The 19,221-nt window shown below is 44.4% G+C and overlaps 1 protein-coding gene across 2 annotated transcripts in view; it reads left to right on the top strand.

The window, feature by feature from the left end:
- The window catches only part of WHRN (whirlin), a 130,443-nt gene that overhangs the window by 90,840 nt on the left and 20,382 nt on the right, over window positions 1-19,221 (top strand). Inside the window, exons 4-8 of one of the 2 annotated variants that reach the window (XM_048513474.1) lie at window positions 1,136-1,338; window positions 2,376-2,412; window positions 10,900-11,112; window positions 13,127-13,339; window positions 18,042-18,074. In XM_048513474.1, the coding sequence (XP_048369431.1) occupies window positions 1,136-1,338; window positions 2,376-2,412; window positions 10,900-11,112; window positions 13,127-13,339; window positions 18,042-18,074 (699 nt within the window). The remainder of the gene's footprint in view (window positions 1-1,135; window positions 1,339-2,375; window positions 2,413-10,899; window positions 11,113-13,126; window positions 13,340-18,041; window positions 18,075-19,221) is intronic. The other variant, XM_048513475.1, reaches the window with a different exon arrangement.

The following is a 19,221-nucleotide window of genomic DNA, read 5'->3' as shown; positions in this document are numbered from 1 at the left end:
GAAGAAAAAATGGGAAAGAATATGGTCTCACGAAAGAACAGTATGGCTCGGATGAATGAAGTGTGGATAATTAGTTTCTTCTCCTTTTAGATGATACTGTATTAGGTTTTTTTTTTCTTTCAGGTTTTTAAATCTTTGTTATACGAGTTAGATATGCATATGAGATACTGGTACATTAGATAGAGAGACAGAATGTAAGATTCTGTAAGATAGTCGTATCTCAGATGGATGTGAAGATGGAGGTAAAATATTTATATGATGCTAATTAAGCGTGCAGTTGTTTTATTTGATATGTATTCCTTTTGAAGAATTTAATACTTTATATTTACAAGATAAATAAACAAGTTTGAAACACCTCCCTGCTCAAGCAAAAAGGTGCCTGCTGCTCATGTCCAACTAAAAGCCCTGGCAAACAGGCAACACTTGCAGTATATCCTGAAGATCTTCAATAAGGGAATACCCCTCAGTTCTTAAGGAAGCCCATTCCCCAGAGCAGAAGCCACACTGGAAAAAAAACAGTCTCTGTCAATAGCAGGCAGTTTACCATGAGTGAGGTAATGGTCTGAAAATCACAGTTGACCCATGGGAATTTGGACGAGGGGGAATAGACAGCAGCTGTGCTGAAAAAGGATTCCAAAATCTTTTCCCCCCAAGTGATCTGAGCAGTGCTTGCGATTCCATGGAGCTGTATGGTTGTTAGCTAGTAGCATTCTTCTTCTGAATGCTTATCTTGCTACTTCAGATCTGTGGCTGGTGCATCTCCTGAGGATCCTCTTGAAGATGCTGCAGCCAGCAGATGGCAGGCGAAAATGTCATGTGGGAGAGAATGTTGCTGCTAGAACATCGCCATAAGCGGGTTAAGTCCGGAAACCACACAGCACCCAAGTGATTCCAGCTGTGAAAGCCTTCGACAATACATTGAAGATCTGAGCTTTGCTTGATTCTTTTGAAGAAAATGCATATTCCAGTTTGCAGCAATGAAATAATATCTTAATACGAAATAGCACCAAACGTGTATCTGAAGACGGTGAGATTCGGTTTTAATGTCTGGAATAAGCAACCCAAGTCCGTGGTGTTTTAGGGGTTCTGTGTGATCCTTGTCCTTCAGTGCCATCTCTTTTTCCATCACTCGTAGGTTGGGGATCAGATCCTGGAGGTGAACGGCAGAAGCTTCCTGAGTCTTCCCCATGACGAAGCAGTGAAAATCCTCAAGTCCTCGCGCCACCTCATCATGACCGTCAAAGATGTTGGGAGGCTGCCCCATGCGCGGACCACAGTGGACGAAACCAAGTGGATCACCAGTTCTCAGATTGGAGAGACTATGGTCAACCCAACTGGGTGTGTATACCTACAGAGATAGTCTATTCCAGTGGTGGTGAACCTATGGCACAGGTGCCAGAGGTGGCCTCTCTGTGGGCACGTGCAAACAGAGTGCCCTCCCAATCTAGGCTGGCCTGGGCCACTGGGCTCAATTATTAGCATTAAACCTAAGACCTAGTTTTGGGGAAGCAGTGTAGGTAACCCTTTTAAGCGCTGTTAAACCCCACTGATTTTCATGCGAAGAACTAAAATGCAATCCTTTACCTGGGAGTAAGCTTGGTTGCTGGCAGTTGGGCTTGCTTCTGGGGTCATGAATGAATTTAGTGAAAAAAGTATACTCCGCCTTTCAAAGATCCTAATAATGGCTGGCAACTTGTAAAAACTCATTCATAAAGTTGTCTAGTGATTTCAGCTTCCAAGAATAGTTATGTTGTTTTACAGTAAAACAGCTAGATTTGAATCCAGTAACACCTTTGTATCTAATGAAGGGAGTTTTGACTCTAGAAGGTTTACACCCTGGTAATCTTGCTGGTATCTACTGGACTCAAATCCAGTAATTTAAAGAAATCCTAAAATCAGAAGCTATTAAAAACCCTTAAATTAGTTATTAGAATATCAAGTGAACAGAATAGACTACTTCCTAAATAAGGATGCCAGGTGAAAATCTTCTAAAGCAGAAGTAGCGTTGTGGTTAAGAGCAGGTGTACTCTAATCTGGAGGAACCGGGTTTGATTTCCCACTCTGCTGCTTGAGCTGTGGAGGCTTATCTGGGGAATTCAGATTAGCCTGTGCACTCCAGCACATGCCAGCTAGGTGACCTTGGGCTAGTCACAGTTCTGAGCTCTCTCAGCCCCACCTACTTCACAGGGTGTTTGCTGTGAGGGGGGAAGGGAGTTTGAAAGCCCCTTTGAGTCTCCTTACAGGAGAAAAAGGGGGATATAAATCCAATTATTATTATTCTTCAAGTTCAGTACTTTTTAAACAGAAAAATCAAGCTCATTTTCCTTGAATTCCTATCTTCAGAATGATGCTAATGATGCTTCTTTTCTTTCTAGGGCTGTCGGAGACCACATAGCAGAGGTGAACACAAAGGTAAGAACTTTTTGGATCCTGGGAGAACATTACTGTTTTCAGATGGCAGAGACTCTCTAAGATCTTAGTCAAAAGCAGGTCTTTCCCAACACCTGCTACCTGGAATTAATTTGACATTCTAGGGATGAAATCTGGGACTCTCTTCATGCAAACAGGATGGTCAACGTCTGAACAACAGCGGATCCTTTTGTAGAGACTATATATGAATTTGACTTATATGGAGTCAGTCCATTGGTCCACCTGACTTACCATTCAGTTCCCTGACTAGCAACAGCTGTCTGAGACTTAGGCAGAGAAGTGTCTTTCCCAACACTGTTATGGTGTACTGTTTGAGTACTGGACTAGGACCTGGGGCAACTGGATTTGAATCCTTACTCTGCCATGGAAGATCACCAGCTGACCTTGACATTTCACAGTCTCTCAGCCTAACCCAGTGATTTCCCACCTTTTGGGAATGGTGACCCACATGTCCAAATTTAGATGGTATGGTGACTTGCTTTAAATAGAAAATCAGCAGTGCTGCAAATGCTTGTGACTCCTGCTCACAGCCTTTGCAAATCAGTTTTGGTTCAGGACCCACCAACTGGAAAATGCAAGTCTAACATATCTCATGAGCTTGTTGCTGTGTGAGTAAAATGAAAGATGGGAGAACCATGATAAGTCACCTGACATCCTCATTGGGGAGAAAAGTACGTTATCATTGAGTTCGAAATGAATCAATAATCACTCGGGCAGCCCAATCCGTGGGGGGCGGCCTTGTGCTGGTGTGAGTGCCCACTTTGCCAGTGCATTTACCCCAGCCCCACCACTGCAAAAGCCAGATGTCCCAACTGTGGTGGGCCTGTGCTGGTGTTTGAAATGGACACTGGCATGGAGAGGGGGGATGCCTGGGGCATTCCTGGGGGCCAGGGCATTCCCACCCAGAGTTTGCACTTTTGGGTGGTATGTTCGTTGGCCACAATGAGGGCTTTCTGGAGGTGGTGAGGGTTTGCACTTTACACACACGACTTTATATCGTACAGCCCTTCAAATGAGAGCAAGCATATACCTGTACGAAGTTGCCTTCGGTGGTCGCAATATTCCTGGCCACCTTACGGCCCATTTATGCTGTGAATGGAACCGAGCGAGATCTTTGTCTGGACAGTTGACTTCAAGCTGCGATCGGGGCGAGGGTGCGTAGGTGACGGGTCTCTCCTAAATACTCTCCCTGCATGCAGAACGTTCGTGCATCAGAAGAAATTGTCTAAATGCGCTTCCTCCTGGATGCGCCGTTATTTATGTTAGCAGGGAGTTTTAAAACTTCCAGACAACCAGCTTCCCTGCAGCGGTGTCATCCAGAAAATTGATTTCATGCATGGGCCTGTTGTCTGTTTTGCCTAGCCCTCTGAGCGCTGAGCTTATCGCAACAGAGTTTCTTCTGCTCGTACCATAGGGAGAGATCAGAACGGTTCTGCGATTCATACATGTGTTTCCTCTGCGGCCCTTTTTCCGTTGATTTTTAAATCAACATCAGCATCTCCGTCTCACCTTAAACGTCTTATGGATCATCCAAATTGCAAGGTGCTGATGGGGAATCATCTAGCTCTTCTCTGGGAGGCTTCCTCCTTTCAAATGGAAATCAGCTGCTTAAGTTTTGCAGGTGGCTCCTGCTGATAAGAGACTTAGGAGAGTCTCTCTTTGGCAAGGTGTGTTTATGGCCCACTGCCAGTCTCTCTGGTTTGCAACACCTTTTATGCCACTTTGCATCCCCAAGCCTGGGAAGAAGAATGAAGACCATCAGAGTGTTTACAAAACACCCTGGCTTTCAAATCGAACTGGAGAGTCACCTCTGGAATCTTACCCCAATTTGGTTTTCTTGGTTTGGGACTCTTTAGTTTGGAGAGGAGACGTCTGAGGGGGGATATAATTGAAGTCTATAAAATTATGCATGGGGTAGAAAATGTTGACAGAGAGAAATTTTTCTCTCTTTCTCACAATACTAGAACCAGGGGGCATTCATTGAAAATGCTGGGGGGAAGAATTAGGACTAATAAAAGGAAACACTTCTTCACGCAACGTGTGATTGGTGTTTGGAATATGCTGCCACAGGAGGTGGTGATGGCCACTAACCTGGATAGCTTTAAAAGGGGCTTGGAGAGATTTATGGAGGAGAAGTCGATTTATGGCTACCAATCTTGATCCTCTTTGATCTGTGATTGCAAATGCCTTAGCAGACCAGGTGCTCGGGAGCAATAGCCACAGAAGGCCATTGCTTTCACATCCTGCATGTGAGCTCTCGAGGGCACCTGGTGGGCCACTACGAGTAGCAGAGAGCTGGACTAGATGGACTCTGGTCTGATCCAGCTGGCTTGTTCTTATGTTCTTATGTTCTGATGTTCTTAGGAATAGATGTCTGTTTGTTGCAGCCTTCTCTGAGAAAATGTGTATGTGGTGAGGAAAGTTGTTGAGAAAACCCACCCAGGTAGGGTTGCTAATTTCCAGGTGAGGTCTGCAGTTCTCCTGAAATTACAACTGATCTCCAGAGTCCCCCTGGAGATTCAGCTTCTGAGGACAGACTAGGGTTTCCAAGCACAGCCTAGCAACCAACAAGACCAATGGGACAGCGGCACTAGGGTACAGCTGCCAGCAACTGCACCATGTCATTTTCAGAGAAATCTGGAAGTGTCTTGCCTCTCTAGGAACTGCCAGAAACTACTATTTCTCTATTACTCATGCAGGTGAATTTTGGGAGATACAGCCTGGTTAAGAGCTGCTTAAAGTTGTCTCTCTCCTGGCACCTGGGAACTGAGGCTGTTGGAACAGCATTGTTTGCGGCCTAAAAGCAAAATAAGAAACATTTTCTTCTTCCCTGCTACAAAATCCAGAGAAAAGTTTTGTTGCACAGTATCACAAGTATACCTGCTCCAAAATACAGAGCTACATTCTTCCCTCCTTGCCTTTGGAAGTCTTCGAAGAAAAAGAAGGAGAAGATGGATTTATTTCCCCCCTTTCTCTCCTGTAAGGAGACTCAAAGGGGCTTACAAAACGCCTTTCCCTTCCCCCCTCACAACAAGCACCCTGTGAGGTAGATGGGGATGAGAGAGTTCCACAGTACTGTGACTAGGCCAAGATCACCCAGCTGGCATGTGTTGCACAGGCTAATCTGACTTCCCCAGATAAGCCTCCACTGCTCAAGTGGCAGAGCAGGGAATCAAACCCGGTTCCTCCAGACTAGAGTTCACCTGCTCTTAACCATTACGCCACTGCTTCTCTTTGGAGCTCACTATTTACAAATGTGTTTTTTTCTTCTTTGCATGCTTGTATTTATATATATCTGCCACATTAAGCTGCTGTTCCATGTTCCAGATAAAGTTGGTTCCAGTCCATGAACACTTCTGGTGCAAGGCATTATGGTTTTAAAGGTGCCACAGGGCGCTGTGAGCTTTTCAGTCCCAGAAGCCTGCAGACATACGAAAGCCATTTGTAAAATAAAATGGACCGACTAATGAGATATTTCTTGTTCTGCAAGCCGGGGTGATTATGTTTTTAATCAGTGCAGGCAGGCCTCCTTTCAAGCAGCTATGCACAGTGAACAAGTGTGAAGGGGGGCATGCTAATAGGCAGGGAAATGCCACCACCAGCAAATCCAATTAGGTGCAATTACATTTTGATGAATAATTCTTAATGTGTTTTGAATGTCTTTGTCAGGGAAAACAGTCCAACAATAGATATAGTGGTGCATCATTTTCTAACACTTATCGTGTCAACCAACTGAGGTCTCCCATGCTGATTTAACCTGTTGCAGTCCCCCTCCCAATATAAGTATGGGGGCTTTTGACATTCCCCATCAAATTGAATTTCTCCCCAGATCTGAGGGTTTCAAACAACCCTGTTTCCATGGAAGCATCTAGCAAAAGTATTTTCTTTCACTAACTAGTCCAGTACAAGACCTGGAATGGATTAGTCTGCAGTCTTTGGGACCCATGGCTAGCATTAAGAAGAAGAGAAGAAGAGTTTGGATTTATACCTCTTAAGGAGTCTCAAAGCGGCTTACAAATTCCTTCCCTTCCTCTATTTACAACAGACACCTTGTTCAGCTGCTGGGGCTGAGAGAGTTCTGAGAGAACTGTGACTAGCCTTAGGTCACCCAGCAGGCTTCATGTGGAGGAGTGGGGAATCAAACCCAGTTTTCCAGACTAGAGTCCACCACTCTTAACCGCTACACTACACTGTATGAATCAACTGAAGCAACTTCATGTTTCCAGTGTTCCTCTGAGCATGTGAAGCTGCCTTATCCCAAGTCAGACCATTGGTCCATTTTGCTCAACCTTCTGAAGCTAAAGTCCAGCGTTGCCTTCAAGACTGACAACATTGATTTCAGTATGAGTTTCCATGAGTCACGGCTCACTTCTTCAGATAAGCGGAAAGAAAACTGGGAATCCTTTTTATGGGGAAGATTCCGGGAGAGGGAAGTGTTAAGACACAGACTCACACATGCAGAATAATATACTTTCAATCCACTTTCAATCCACTTTGCAGCTGAATTTTATTGTGCAGAATAGCAAAATCCACTTGCAAACAATTGTGAAAGTGGATTGAAAGTGTGTTATTCTGCATGTGCGGAAGGGTCCGCAGAGTAGGTTTTCTCGTGAACCTTTGAAGTGTAAATTCTCTGGGATAAAAGAAAGTAAACAGTTTAGATGTGGATCCCTTCATAAAACCCCGTGAAGTCTCTGCATGTCTGGCTCATTCCGCACTAGCAGAATAATGCACTTTCAAACTGCTTTCAGTGCTCTTTGAAGCTGTGCAGAATAGCAAAATCCACTTGCAAACAGTTGTGAAAGTGGTTTGAAAGCGCATTATTTTGCGAGTGCGGAAGGGGCCTCTGAAACAGAATTAGTGATTACAAATAGCAGTTAATAGGGTTACACTGCACAAATTGGTTCACAAAGTTACCCAGTTAAATGATTGGGAATGTGGTCTGTACTGATGTGTAGAGCCTATTGTAGCAGAATCGGATCACATAACCTCTGCAATGCTTAATGTATCATGTTGTGTTTCAGTTCTTTCTGATGTTTCCAGACGTCTAAAATCCCACAGCATCAGTTACTGAATGTCTTGTTTTATTGACTGAATTGACTCGCTATATATAATCCACCTTGAGCCTCCAAGAGAAAGGCGGACTATAAATAATGTAAATAAATAAATAATGGACAACGAGAGAGGGCAGAGGTTTGAACAGATAAGCTAGGTGACAACTTTAATTTAAAAACAAGAAGAGTCTGGATTTATACCCCACCTTTCTCTTGTGTGAGGAAACTCAAAGCAGCTTACAAACTCTTTCCCTTCCTCTCCCCAGATCAGACACCTTGTGAGGTAGGTGGGGCTGACAGAGCTCTGAGAGAACTGTGACTAGCCCAAGATTACCAAGCAGGCTTCATATGTAGGCACAAAGAAACAAATCCTGTTCATCAAATGAGACTCCACCACTCATGTGGAAGAGTGGGGAATCAAACCCGGTTCTCCAGATTAGCGTCCACCTGCTCTTAACCACTACTCCATGCTGATACTGATACAATGTTATATAGTGTGGCAAAGCATATTAAGAATAACCAATCAAAACTTCTATAAAGTGGATCCTTTAAAGCTATTTGGGATAGCTGTGGGAAAGAAAATCCAAGTCTCTATTTAAGCCAGGAATGCATGAAATGTTTAGTTGCCTGATTAATTTTAATTTAGCACATTCACATTGAATGTTCCCTTTGAAGGTTTTTGTTTGCCTGTTTGTTCATTTGTTGTGGCATTCTGGTCTGTGATAGTATGTTCAAGGAGATTGAATTGTTCTCTCACTGGGTTCTGGAAATGCTACTGCCACTGAAACTACCAGCTGCTTTCTAGGGCCTTGGCCAGAAAAAGGTTTTTTCCAAGTCCATCTGCCTGAGATCTCTTCTCAAAATCCACTCTGGGCCCTTCTATATGCAAAGCAGACACTCTATGGGCGAATTCCCACTTGAAAATTGCAAGCGGATCCAAACCTGTTCCTTGTGAATCCGTGTCCTCCTCATCGCAGTTTCTCCCTCCCCACCACAGCGAGCACACAGCAGACACTCCCGGGTGCAGGCATCGTTGCAATCCCCACAGCCATGTGATCGTGCTTCATTGCCCTAATCTGATTGGTCGGTGTTCAGTTGGGCGGGACCTGTTAGCCACTTCAGAAACACTACCCATTTTTACCCATTAAAAAGCCTGTGCAAACGCTGAAGTGCAACCACTATGAATACTTGTCATTTACTGTACAACAACTATTTTCTGAAAGTTTTACCGTTAAATCGGTGAACAGGCGATCCTTCACTTGTATTGCACATGCTCAGAAACGTGATTGTTCCATCAACCCGGAAGTAGACTGCACTCATTGGCTGCGCGAAATGCACGTCACGCTCTGGGGCGGGGAACAACTCCAGGTTCCAAACCTTGTTCCTCCCCTCGGAACAGCCGTAAACTGTGGTAACGGGGCTCAACCCACTTGCATCCAGGTTCTGCCGGGACACACATTAATGGGTAAAACGAGCGTCAGAAACGGTTGCTGCCACAGAAGTCATGGGGAGGACGTCGATGAAACCGTGTTAGTAAGTGGCCCGAAACCGTGCTAAGGAGGCAGTGGGAATTTGCCCTATCACCGTGGTGGTGAACCTTTGGCACTCCAGATGTTATGGACTACAATTCCCATCATTCCCAATTGGCCATGCTGGCAGGGGCTGATGGGAATTGTAGTCCATAACATCTGGAGTGCCAAAGGTTCGCCACCACTGCGAGTCTATCAGTTAGCTAAAACCACTCCCATAAAGTCTGCATCAAATCAGACTATTGGTCTATCTAGCATAGTATTGTCTTACCTGGCAGAGGCTGTCCAAAGTTCAGGCAAAGAAGGATGTTTCCCAAAACCTGATTCCCAAGATCTTTCCACTGGAAATGCCAGAGACTTCCCACTGGGGTTCCTTTGCATGCCCAACACATCCTCAAAGATCCTCCCCTTTGAAGCAATGGTTGATTGACTGCTGATTCTGAAGGTCAAAAGATGCCCCAGAAGCACCCATTATAGTTTCACTTGAGAACAATCGGTGTGATTTTGGTTGAAAGGTACTTGTAATCACTGCTCTTGTTTTAATAGGCAGCCTTCTGCTGATTCCAGTCCTTTAAGTGGTGCTCATGAAAACTTTAAAACAATAACTGCATCTTCAGATTTGAGAAAATGCAAAAGACCAAAAAAGGTTTTGGCCCTCGAAAGAAAAGGCTTCTTCAAAGACTTAAGTGCAAGGATGGTTGATAAACCTTTTTGTATATGCAGTTTAGGAATTATCCGAAAAGAATTATTGTAGAAATGCTGCCCAAGTCTTCTAGTTAGTCTAGTCTGCCTTTTAAAAAAAAATCTGCAGACAAATGAAACCATTTTGAGTTTCTTATTGTGCCTAGTTAACGCTGCCTCTTTGAAAAACCTTTTCACATCATTTATCCTTTTCACATATCTTGGTTCTTCTCAGGCAGAGAGCATTAAATCATCCCCTAGAAATCTTCCCCAGAAATCATCCCACGTGAGCTCTCTGGTTTTCAGAATTTCTTCTGGCACCACCCAAACTATTTTTCTGTGATAACCCTCATGAGGGTAGAAATTCTGTAAAATATTCTGTAAAATACAGAAAAAATTCTGTAAAATAAATAAAATGAAGGTGTAAATTAAGTAAAATATAATAGCCTTTTCTCCACAAATCACCATTTCTAAAATGTTTTCAATTCCCTTTCCCTTTACCACAGTGCTTCTCAACCTGGGGGTCGGGACCCCTTTGGGGGTCCAACGACCCTTTCACAGGGGTCGCCTAAGACTCTCTGCATCAGTGTTCTCCATCTATAAAATGGATAAATGTTAAGGTTGGGGGTCACCACAACATGAGGAACTGTATTAAAGGGTCGCGGCATTAGGAAGGTTGAGAACCACTGCTTTACCATGATGTATGTCCACACTCACCTCCTCAAGATGATCCATGGCTGCTATTACATGATTTCCCACTTTTCTAGTTCATTGTCAAATGGGGTAAAAACAATGTGGAACGCCATGGAGGAAACATTTTATTTCCTGCCTCAAAACATTTTAAAAGGTGTTTGTGAAAAGTGCTATAATGTTCATAACCTGTTTTGGACAATTATTTGTTTTTCTAACAGCCTGTTAAACTAAAACAGTGAGCTTTAAAACAGGCTGCTTTAGATAATTTAATGCAGTAGGCATGTTTGAGCATTCGGCCATGGGAGGGAGCACTCTGGGCGTTTGGAAAAAATGGAATGTAACAAGCATGCCCCTACTTGTAAACTGGTATGGCCATCTTTCCATTAATGGGATATTATCTTGGTTTGCCATTCCAGAAACCTTCAGACCAGGATAGTGAAGGAGATGTGATACATTTAAATCAATAAATACATTCCCCATATCAAGTTGTGCTAATGGTTTGCTCCTTCCAGCCCTCTTTCTACAGGGGTCTGGCAGGATCCCAGGTCACCCTGAGCAGCCTGGTGAACCAGAGCCGGGTCATGTTGGAGGAACATGCACGGCATCTGCTGAATGAACCGGAGAGAGCCACTATGGGCTACTACCTGGACGAGTACAAGGAAAGCAACATCTCGGTCGATGCCCTCGTCATGGCCCTCTTCGAACTGCTCAATACTCATGCCAAGGTAAGGCAGAGAGTCCTGGCGGAGGAGTGGGAAGGTTGGGGCTAACCAATGCAACTGAGGGCATGGAGCAGTAATTGAAGCTTATATAAGAGCAGCCACAGTGGATCAGATTAATGGCCCATTTCATCTAGTGTTCTGTTTTACACACTGGCCAACCAGGTGCTGCTAGAAAGTCTGCAAAGCAGGGCACAAAGACCAGGGCCCCTTGTAGTGGTTGCCTCCCAGAAACTGACATTCAGAGGTTTACTGTCTCTAAACCCAGAGAAAAGGTTTCTAACATTATATTTGTGCTCCACTGAACAAAGTTTGAAGTCTTCCTCCACCTTAAATGGCTCTTCTCCTGGAAGAAGGGCCATTTTAGTTAGAGCAAAGGACAGCTTCTTTGATTGGGGGAAGGCTCCTTGGTGGATGGTTGGATCCACCCAGTGTTTCCATTTAATCATCACCTATAATAACCATTTGTCTAATGTTCCCTTGACTTGTGGCCATCAGAGTGTCCTGTGGCAGTAAATTCCACAGTTAGTTAACTACTCATTGAGTAAAGGAACGCTACAATCTGTCAATGCTGAACTTACTGCCCATCACGTTCCACTTGGGTTGTCACTGGTGAGCAGATTCAGGACCATCCCTTCCAATTAGAGGTGCATCTAAAAACTCTCCCTATCCATATTTATCCCTGAATCTTTTGACAATCTGAATTAATCATTCTTGTTTCCTCAGTGGAACTGATAGCACACATATTCTATATTTTTAAAGTGCACTTGTCCATTAGTAAAACCCTGCACAAAAGCAATCTCGATGTGATCATACATGTGATTGTGCCAAGATTCATTCTTTCTTAAATTTCACCTTTATTAATGTGCCATTAAAAATAAATCAATAATACAGTTTCAAAACTTTCAGTCTAACACATGTTCCACCCTAAAATCAAAACAAAAACTTCCCACTTCTTCACAAAGACAAGACTAATCTCTTTTTCTAAATCATCACTTTTTGTCATTGTACTGAAATGCTTGTAATAATGTCTGATTTCTACTACAATTAAATCTACTCACTACTGTCTAATGTACAAAGCCTATGGTTAACAAATCTTTTTTTTTTTTTTTGCATTTCATCAGGTGGGTCATAAATGGTTTCCAAATGTGAAGATGCCCCTCTGGGTCTTGCCTTTTTATTCTGTTTGTGAGTTTGTCCATTTCTGCTAAAAACCCCGCATCCCATATTCCACCTTGGGGGCTCGTCCACATTAGGTTGACCGCCCGATGAGTCCATTGTTTATGTTTGTCATAATCTGATTTTAGGATGGAGGTTGGAGCTGATTGTTATTTACGTTTTTAACTGGTATTTTAAAATGTTTGGTTTATTGGTTGTACACCACCCAGAGCTGAGGATGGGGCGGTATATTAAGTCTGATAGATAAATACACACACACACAAATCTATCAATTTTGCAGTCCATTTTTCTTTCATTGATAACTTTGAACCTTTCCATTTCTGAGGAATCACCAGTCTTGCAACTGTAACCATATGAATCATAAGTACTTCATATTTCTTACATTTATTCTCTATGATGTACAGCAGAAATAATTCTGCTATGTTAAGTTTAAGCTATGTTACAGCTATGTTAAGTTTAAGTATCTCTATCCAAAACTGACATACCTTTTTTTTACCACCATGCATAATAGAATGAACCAATTGCCTGGGGAACGTTTCCAGTGTTTAGGAGAGATTCCTTTCGGTGTAATGTTTCACCACTGTGCAGCAATACATGAGTCAAACTGCAAAACACTGCATTAAAAGAATCTTTGTGCAATTACATGTCATGGTGGCCCTGTTGCAGGTGCATGTCAGTAATGCGAGATATTGATGGGCTACAAATTACAAAACCGAATGCTGAGGCAAAGTATTCATGCAGGGGTTCATTTAGACATTGATTTTGTGAAACTGGAATTCAGGCGGAATGCAACACAGATTGAAACTGCAGGACAATAACTGTTTCCTTGCTTTCTGCATAGTTCTCACTCTTGTCGGAGGTCAGGGGAGTAATATCTCCTCAGGATCTGGACCGCTTTGACAACCTGGTCCTGAAGAGGGAGATTGAATTCATGAAGGCTCGTCAGCCGTCAGGGACTGGGACCGGCACGGACTCCTACTCCATCATGTCTTACAGCGACACCGTCTCCTCAACCGGAAGTCATTTCACCTCCACCACAGTCAGTTCGGCTCGGGTTGGTGAGCTTGGTTCTCTGCGAGTGCCCTGATATGTAGCATGGTCAGCTTGGGTCTGCTTTTGAGTCTGCTTTAAAGAAAAGTGCACACACTTCCCAGCATTCCTTGTTCCTGTGGCCAACTTAGATATTTACTGAAAATCAGAGACGACGGGCCCAAGTCTCCCCTGAAAATATTAGAGATGCTTCCAAAATTCTTTCCATCTGAATTTTCCCCCCAGGTTTGGGAATTCTGAACTAGAAGGGCTAGAAAAATGCTAAGACAGTATGCTGATTTAAATAGGAGTGGTGGCTCATTGTTTCATTTTCTTCGACAGCTGATTTTAGTTGAGGGGAGTTTTTATGTTTCTAATTTCTTTTATGCAAGTTACCTTGAGGTAGTTGTGGTTGTTTTAAATTGAAGGCAGAGTGTTAAATCACTAAATTGAATTTTTAAAAAAATCCTCACTCTTTCCTTGGAACTTGTGTAGTCATGTTAGAAGAAGAAGAAGAAGAGTTGAATTTAAATCCCCCCTTTCTCTCCAATAAGGAGACTCAAGGTGGCTTACAAGCTTCTTTCCCCCCCTCCCCCCCAACAAACACCCTGTGAGGCAGGTAGGGCTGAGAGAGCTCAGAAGAACTGCGACTAGCCCAAGGTCACCCAGCTGGCATGTGTTGGAGTGCACAAGCTAATCTAGTTCACCAGATAAGCCTCCACAGCTCAAGCAGCAGAGCGGGGAATCAAACCCTGTTCCTCCAGATTAGAGTGCACCTGTTCTTAACCACTTCACCACTGCTGCGTGGTCACTCTTTCTTTCAGCTTAATCTACCTCACCAGGTTGTTCTGAGGAAAAACTGGGAGGCAGAAACCCTCCATGTACCACTCTGAGCACCTAGCAGAGACAGCGAGATGGGAATTTGAAAGGCAGGTGACATATCTTGTCATTATTTATTTACTGGCGAAACAGCTTGGTGCAGCTCTTTCAAGTGTTAGTCTAAGACAGGGGTCTTCAAACTATGGCCCTCCAGATGTTCATAGACTACAATTCCCATGAGTCCTACCACTTGGCCATGCTGGCAGGGGCTGATGGGAATTGTAGTCCATGAACATCTGGAGGGCCATAGTTTGAAGACCCCTGGTCTAAGACAGGGAAGTTCAAATCCTTACTGTGCTGTGAAGTTCACTTCGTGATTTTGGACTCCAACCACTTCATCGATTGCTCGATTTAAAACATTCATTAACCGCCTTTCTACCTTATTGAATTGAAGGTGGCTTACGAAGTGGTCTTACACTTGGTCTTAGTCTAACCCAGGGGTAGGGAACCTGCGGCTCTCCAGATGTTCAGGAACTACAATTCCCATCAGCCCCTACCAGCATGGCCAATTGGCCATGCTGACAGAGGCTGATGGGAATTGTAGTTCCTGAACATCTGGAGAGCCGCAGGTTCCCTACCCCTGGTCTAACCTATCTCACAGAGATGTTGTGAGGATAAAATGAGGAGGGCGTGGCTTTGAGGAAAGTCTTTGAGGAAAGGCAGGCTAAGAGGAAGTATTTGAGGAAAGTCTTTGGTTCATTCCGCACATGCAGAATAATGCACTTTCAAACTGCTTTCAGTGCTCTTTGAAGCTGTGTGGAATGGCAAAATCCACTTGCGAACAGTTGTGAAAGTGGTTTGAAAACGCATTATTTTGCGTGTGCGGAAGGGGCCTTTGAGAAAAGGTAGGCTAAAAAAGGATATGTGATAGAAATAATACATCTATGACTGGATGGGCAAAGCTTGTTCGCCTCTCCCCTAACAGGTTCCTTTTGCTACTATTTCTGCCCATCCCTTCTGAGTAGGGGTAGAGATAGAAAGATAGACCATTTCCCTTCACAACCAGCCTTCATGCCCCCCCCCTCCCTTCTAGCAAGCCCAGGTCAACGTTCTGATGTCTCAAAGATCTCATTGCACATGCCGTCTAATTAAGTTGTCATAATCGCCTGTATGTGTTCAGCCTCGCAGCCCCTAAATTAATTTGCCGGCCATAAAACACCTTTCATTATCGACACATTAGCAGCCTCGGAAATGCAAATCCAGTTTTAATCAGACCAGCTGCTGATGGCCGTGGCTGCAAGGCAGACATTTGGGGAGGGGGGAATGAGGAAGCGCCAGTCCGGGAAGAGAACAGAGCCCAAACTTCACTCCTTGAAGCCAGCCTCTACATTTTCTGGGCTGTGGGCACACAGGGATTTTCCCCTGCATGGGACACAATGCAGCTTGCTTGCTTTGAGAGCTCCCACATATAACCAAGCTCTTTCTGGACACTGGATTGTGAGGTCCTAGGGCTTTGCCTATTAAATCAAAACAAAGGAAAACCTCCTTTGCTCCGATGCAGAGGGGACCGTTGCACTGGGTGCAAGCACAGTCACTGTGTGACATCTCTGCCTATAGCCAGTGGAGGGGTAGAAAACACTGCCCTCAAAAGGATGATGAAAAGCTCCATTGTTCTCTCCCTGCCCTTAAATGGGATGCTTTTTGGCCCTTTTCACATTTATATTGTTCCCAGCCTGCAATTGGAACGTTTCCTTGGCGAAGTTCTGCACTGTTTCCCCCCTTTTGGATGTGGAAATGTTTCCGGCCACCTTGTTTTTCTCTGTTGTTTCTGAAAACACTTTTACAGCAGTGTTTCTTCCTGAAACGTTTCTGAGCCAGCTTCTTTCACTGTGCGATCATACTGAAACATTCTTTCCCACCAAAACGGTGGGCCGTTTTCCATGCCCCCCTCTGTAGTCACCAAACCTCTCCTTTGCTCCACCATATTTCAGGTCTCCAGCCTCACTCCTTTGCCCCCCCTCCTCTTAATTTTTCTGGGTTTTCGTGCATTTCTCCCCCCCTCCCATTTTTGTAAGGAGCATCAAATCTGTGAAACTATGTAGCATGGCTGTAGAGCATCCATGGGGGGAAAAGTGAGCAAAAAATTATAGCAGCCAGAATAGGACATTTCAAGGAGGATAGTGCAGACAAATTTCGAGTTAAACGGAAGCACCTTTGAAATGGGGGAAGTGCTGTGTGCAGATAAGGCCTTCCTTTAACACCTGAGAAGCAGGTTAGCTGTTAGCCGCCAATCAGCTACTGGGGGGAAGGAGGGACTTCTGGGTTACAGAGGTAGTTGCCAACCTTTAGGTGGGGTCTGGAGATCTCCAGAATTACAACTGATCTCTAGACAAGAGAACTGATCTCTAGACTGGAGAATGATTTTAGGAGGGCGGACTCTGACATTGGATTCTACTGAGGTCCCTCCTTACTCGGAGTGATGGTGGCCAACAGGAGGTCTCCTGCCCAAGCAGGAGTCCTGTCAACTGTATTCAGATCAGTGCACCTCCCCGTTTTTTTTCTCAAAACAACCTTGTCAGGTAGGATAAACTGATAATCACTGAGTGGCTCAAGACCAGTCAGTAAGCTTCAAGACAATTTGAACGCAAATCTCTGTAGGCCTTGGCTGAAGGTCTGACTGTTGTACAATGCTGGCTCTGTGCAGGATGCAGTTTGGACCTCACAAGGATAAATTGGAGGAAACCTTTGCCAAAAACAGTCCAAGATGGAGAACGGACTTACCTTTCTTCTGGAACTGCACAATCTTTAAGGGTTGACAACAGACCTGGGCAGAAGGGGATCTCAAAGCCTAGCTTTTGTTTTCTTTTTTAAAGCTGTGAAAATTAGCAAAGGGGACATAGCACAGCATAGTCACTCTCCAATGTCTATCATGGGTCAGTTCTGCACAGCATAATATCGGGTTACATTTGGTATTTTAAAATCCGGGTATATTTTATCCTAGTTTCTCCCTTCGCACGGCTGCCCATTTCCATGAACAAATCAAGTTAAGACCAGGAGGAATATTTCCTATTTCTTTCACACAAGCCCAGGTTTTTTGTTGTTGTTACAACACAGATGCAGCACGTATGCTTGAACATCCCCGGTGTTCTGCATTTTGATTGGCTCTTCCCCTCTCCCAAAGGCAATGCTTCTGATTGGCGTGTCCAGGAGCCAGTGCAGTGAGCAACACGTTGTGCTATACAAAGTTGTGCTATACAAGTTGTGCTATACAAAGTAAAAACTTTTGACCAATACTGGGCAGAACCTGGCTTCTGGAAGAGCAGTCAAAGGGCAGAAAACTTGTTTGGGGAATGTTTCAGAAAGGGCGGGCTGCAACTCAGCAGAAATGAAACTGACATTCTGTAAAGCAGGAGATCAGGTGGCAGGGTGAGAAAAATAAATCAGTTTGACTCCCGTGGCATTCGCACGGAAACAGATTCAACACGGGATTATGGGAAAAGATAATAATTTGAGCACTTTAAAAAAAACCCGGTATGAGGGAAATATCACAGGACAAACCCGCTTTAGGATCGGGAACTGTGCAAACATCTTGGGCAAACCGGGATATTTCCCTTGCTCAACCCGGGATATTTGGACCATGCAGAATCGACCATGCTTAAAAGCACAGGGGCAAAAACCAGGTTTAAAAGTTGGCAATCCTAGAAATAACACACCTCTTGTTTTGATGTGAAATAAACACACTGAACCGATGCTTGTTCATTGGTCTTGCCAAGTTCAGATAAGGGAGGGTTACATTATTGCATCCAGCCTTGTTTTCCTTGGCTTTTAATATATTTCCCTCTTTTTTTCTCTTTTTTCATCTTTTTTTCTCCCTTTGCAAAAATTGTTTGCTTGATCTCACCTTCCAGGAGCGACTCTTGTGGCTGATAGACCTCATGGAGGTAAGGATGAGTGTTATTGGTTGTGCTGTTTGTGGCCTTTGGGGCACTTACAATGTCCTGTGCAGCTGTGTGCTGTGCAGTGGATCTTTTCTGCCATTTGCCATTTGTAGGGAGGTCTCCACACCACGCAGCCACGCAGATCCACCCTTTTGCTTGTCCCCCACTTCCTTGTTCTATCCCTGCCAGAGGAACTGCCACTGAGTGGGCGATGGAAGCTGGGAGGAGCAAGCAAATCTGAGGAAAGTGAAATGCATACTGATTCCTTTTGCTTTCCCTGTGAAGCTGGGGGCAGGTGGAAATGCCCTTTGCTAGGTTTTCAAACCCCAATGAGAGTCTGATCTGAGTCCTCTGTAACACGTGCATTAGAGAGAATCAATTCCACAGGGGATAAACTCTTTCTATGAAGCAGACGATGGCTCATTCCGCACATGCAGAATAATGCACTTTCAAACTGCTTTCAGTGCTCTTTGAAGCTGTGCGGAATGGCAAAATCCACTTGCAAACAGTTGTGAAAGTGGTTTGAAAATGCATTATTTTGCATGTGTGGAAGGGGCCCTTGAGTGCATAAATGGCCTATGTCAAGGCAGCAAAATGGGAGAAGGTTTGCTTACAGCCCAATTACAGAATGCGGGCTTCTGTGGCATATTTGGATCCTTTTTCTTTCCATCCCACAATTCATCCCCCAAGGAACATTCATGATCTTTCCTCTAATTATATGTGATGTCATTGTTTCCAGTTCATTGTCCTCCTTCGTTCATGATCAGGGGCATACCATGTGTCACATGTCCCTTGGTGCACGCCATCTAATCATATCGGGGGGCGGGGCTAGGTCCTTGCACATAGACTCTCCTGCAGCTCAATGCCCAGGCTGTGCTCACCAACTTTGGGCGGTAGACCTGGGCGCCATCACCGACTTCAGGCGGTAGACCTAGGCACCTTGGTTCATTTGCGGCAGTAGACCTGAGCTCTGTCACCAACCTGGCACTCCTCCATGAGATCAAGAGATGGCTTGATCTCTCCCCCTCCCAATATCTAGGGAAATGGAACGTAGTTATTATCTACTCTGCTAACAGCTCATCCCATTAAAAATGGAGCCCTTCCCATGATGCTCCTCGCCCTGCAGTGCCTTCACAGTTGGGACTCCTCG

This window comes from Sphaerodactylus townsendi, linkage group LG12, assembly GCF_021028975.2.
Source record: "Sphaerodactylus townsendi isolate TG3544 linkage group LG12, MPM_Stown_v2.3, whole genome shotgun sequence".
Classification (NCBI taxonomy): domain Eukaryota; kingdom Metazoa; phylum Chordata; class Lepidosauria; order Squamata; family Sphaerodactylidae; genus Sphaerodactylus; species Sphaerodactylus townsendi.
This window is presented reverse-complemented; position numbering and strand designations above follow the sequence as displayed.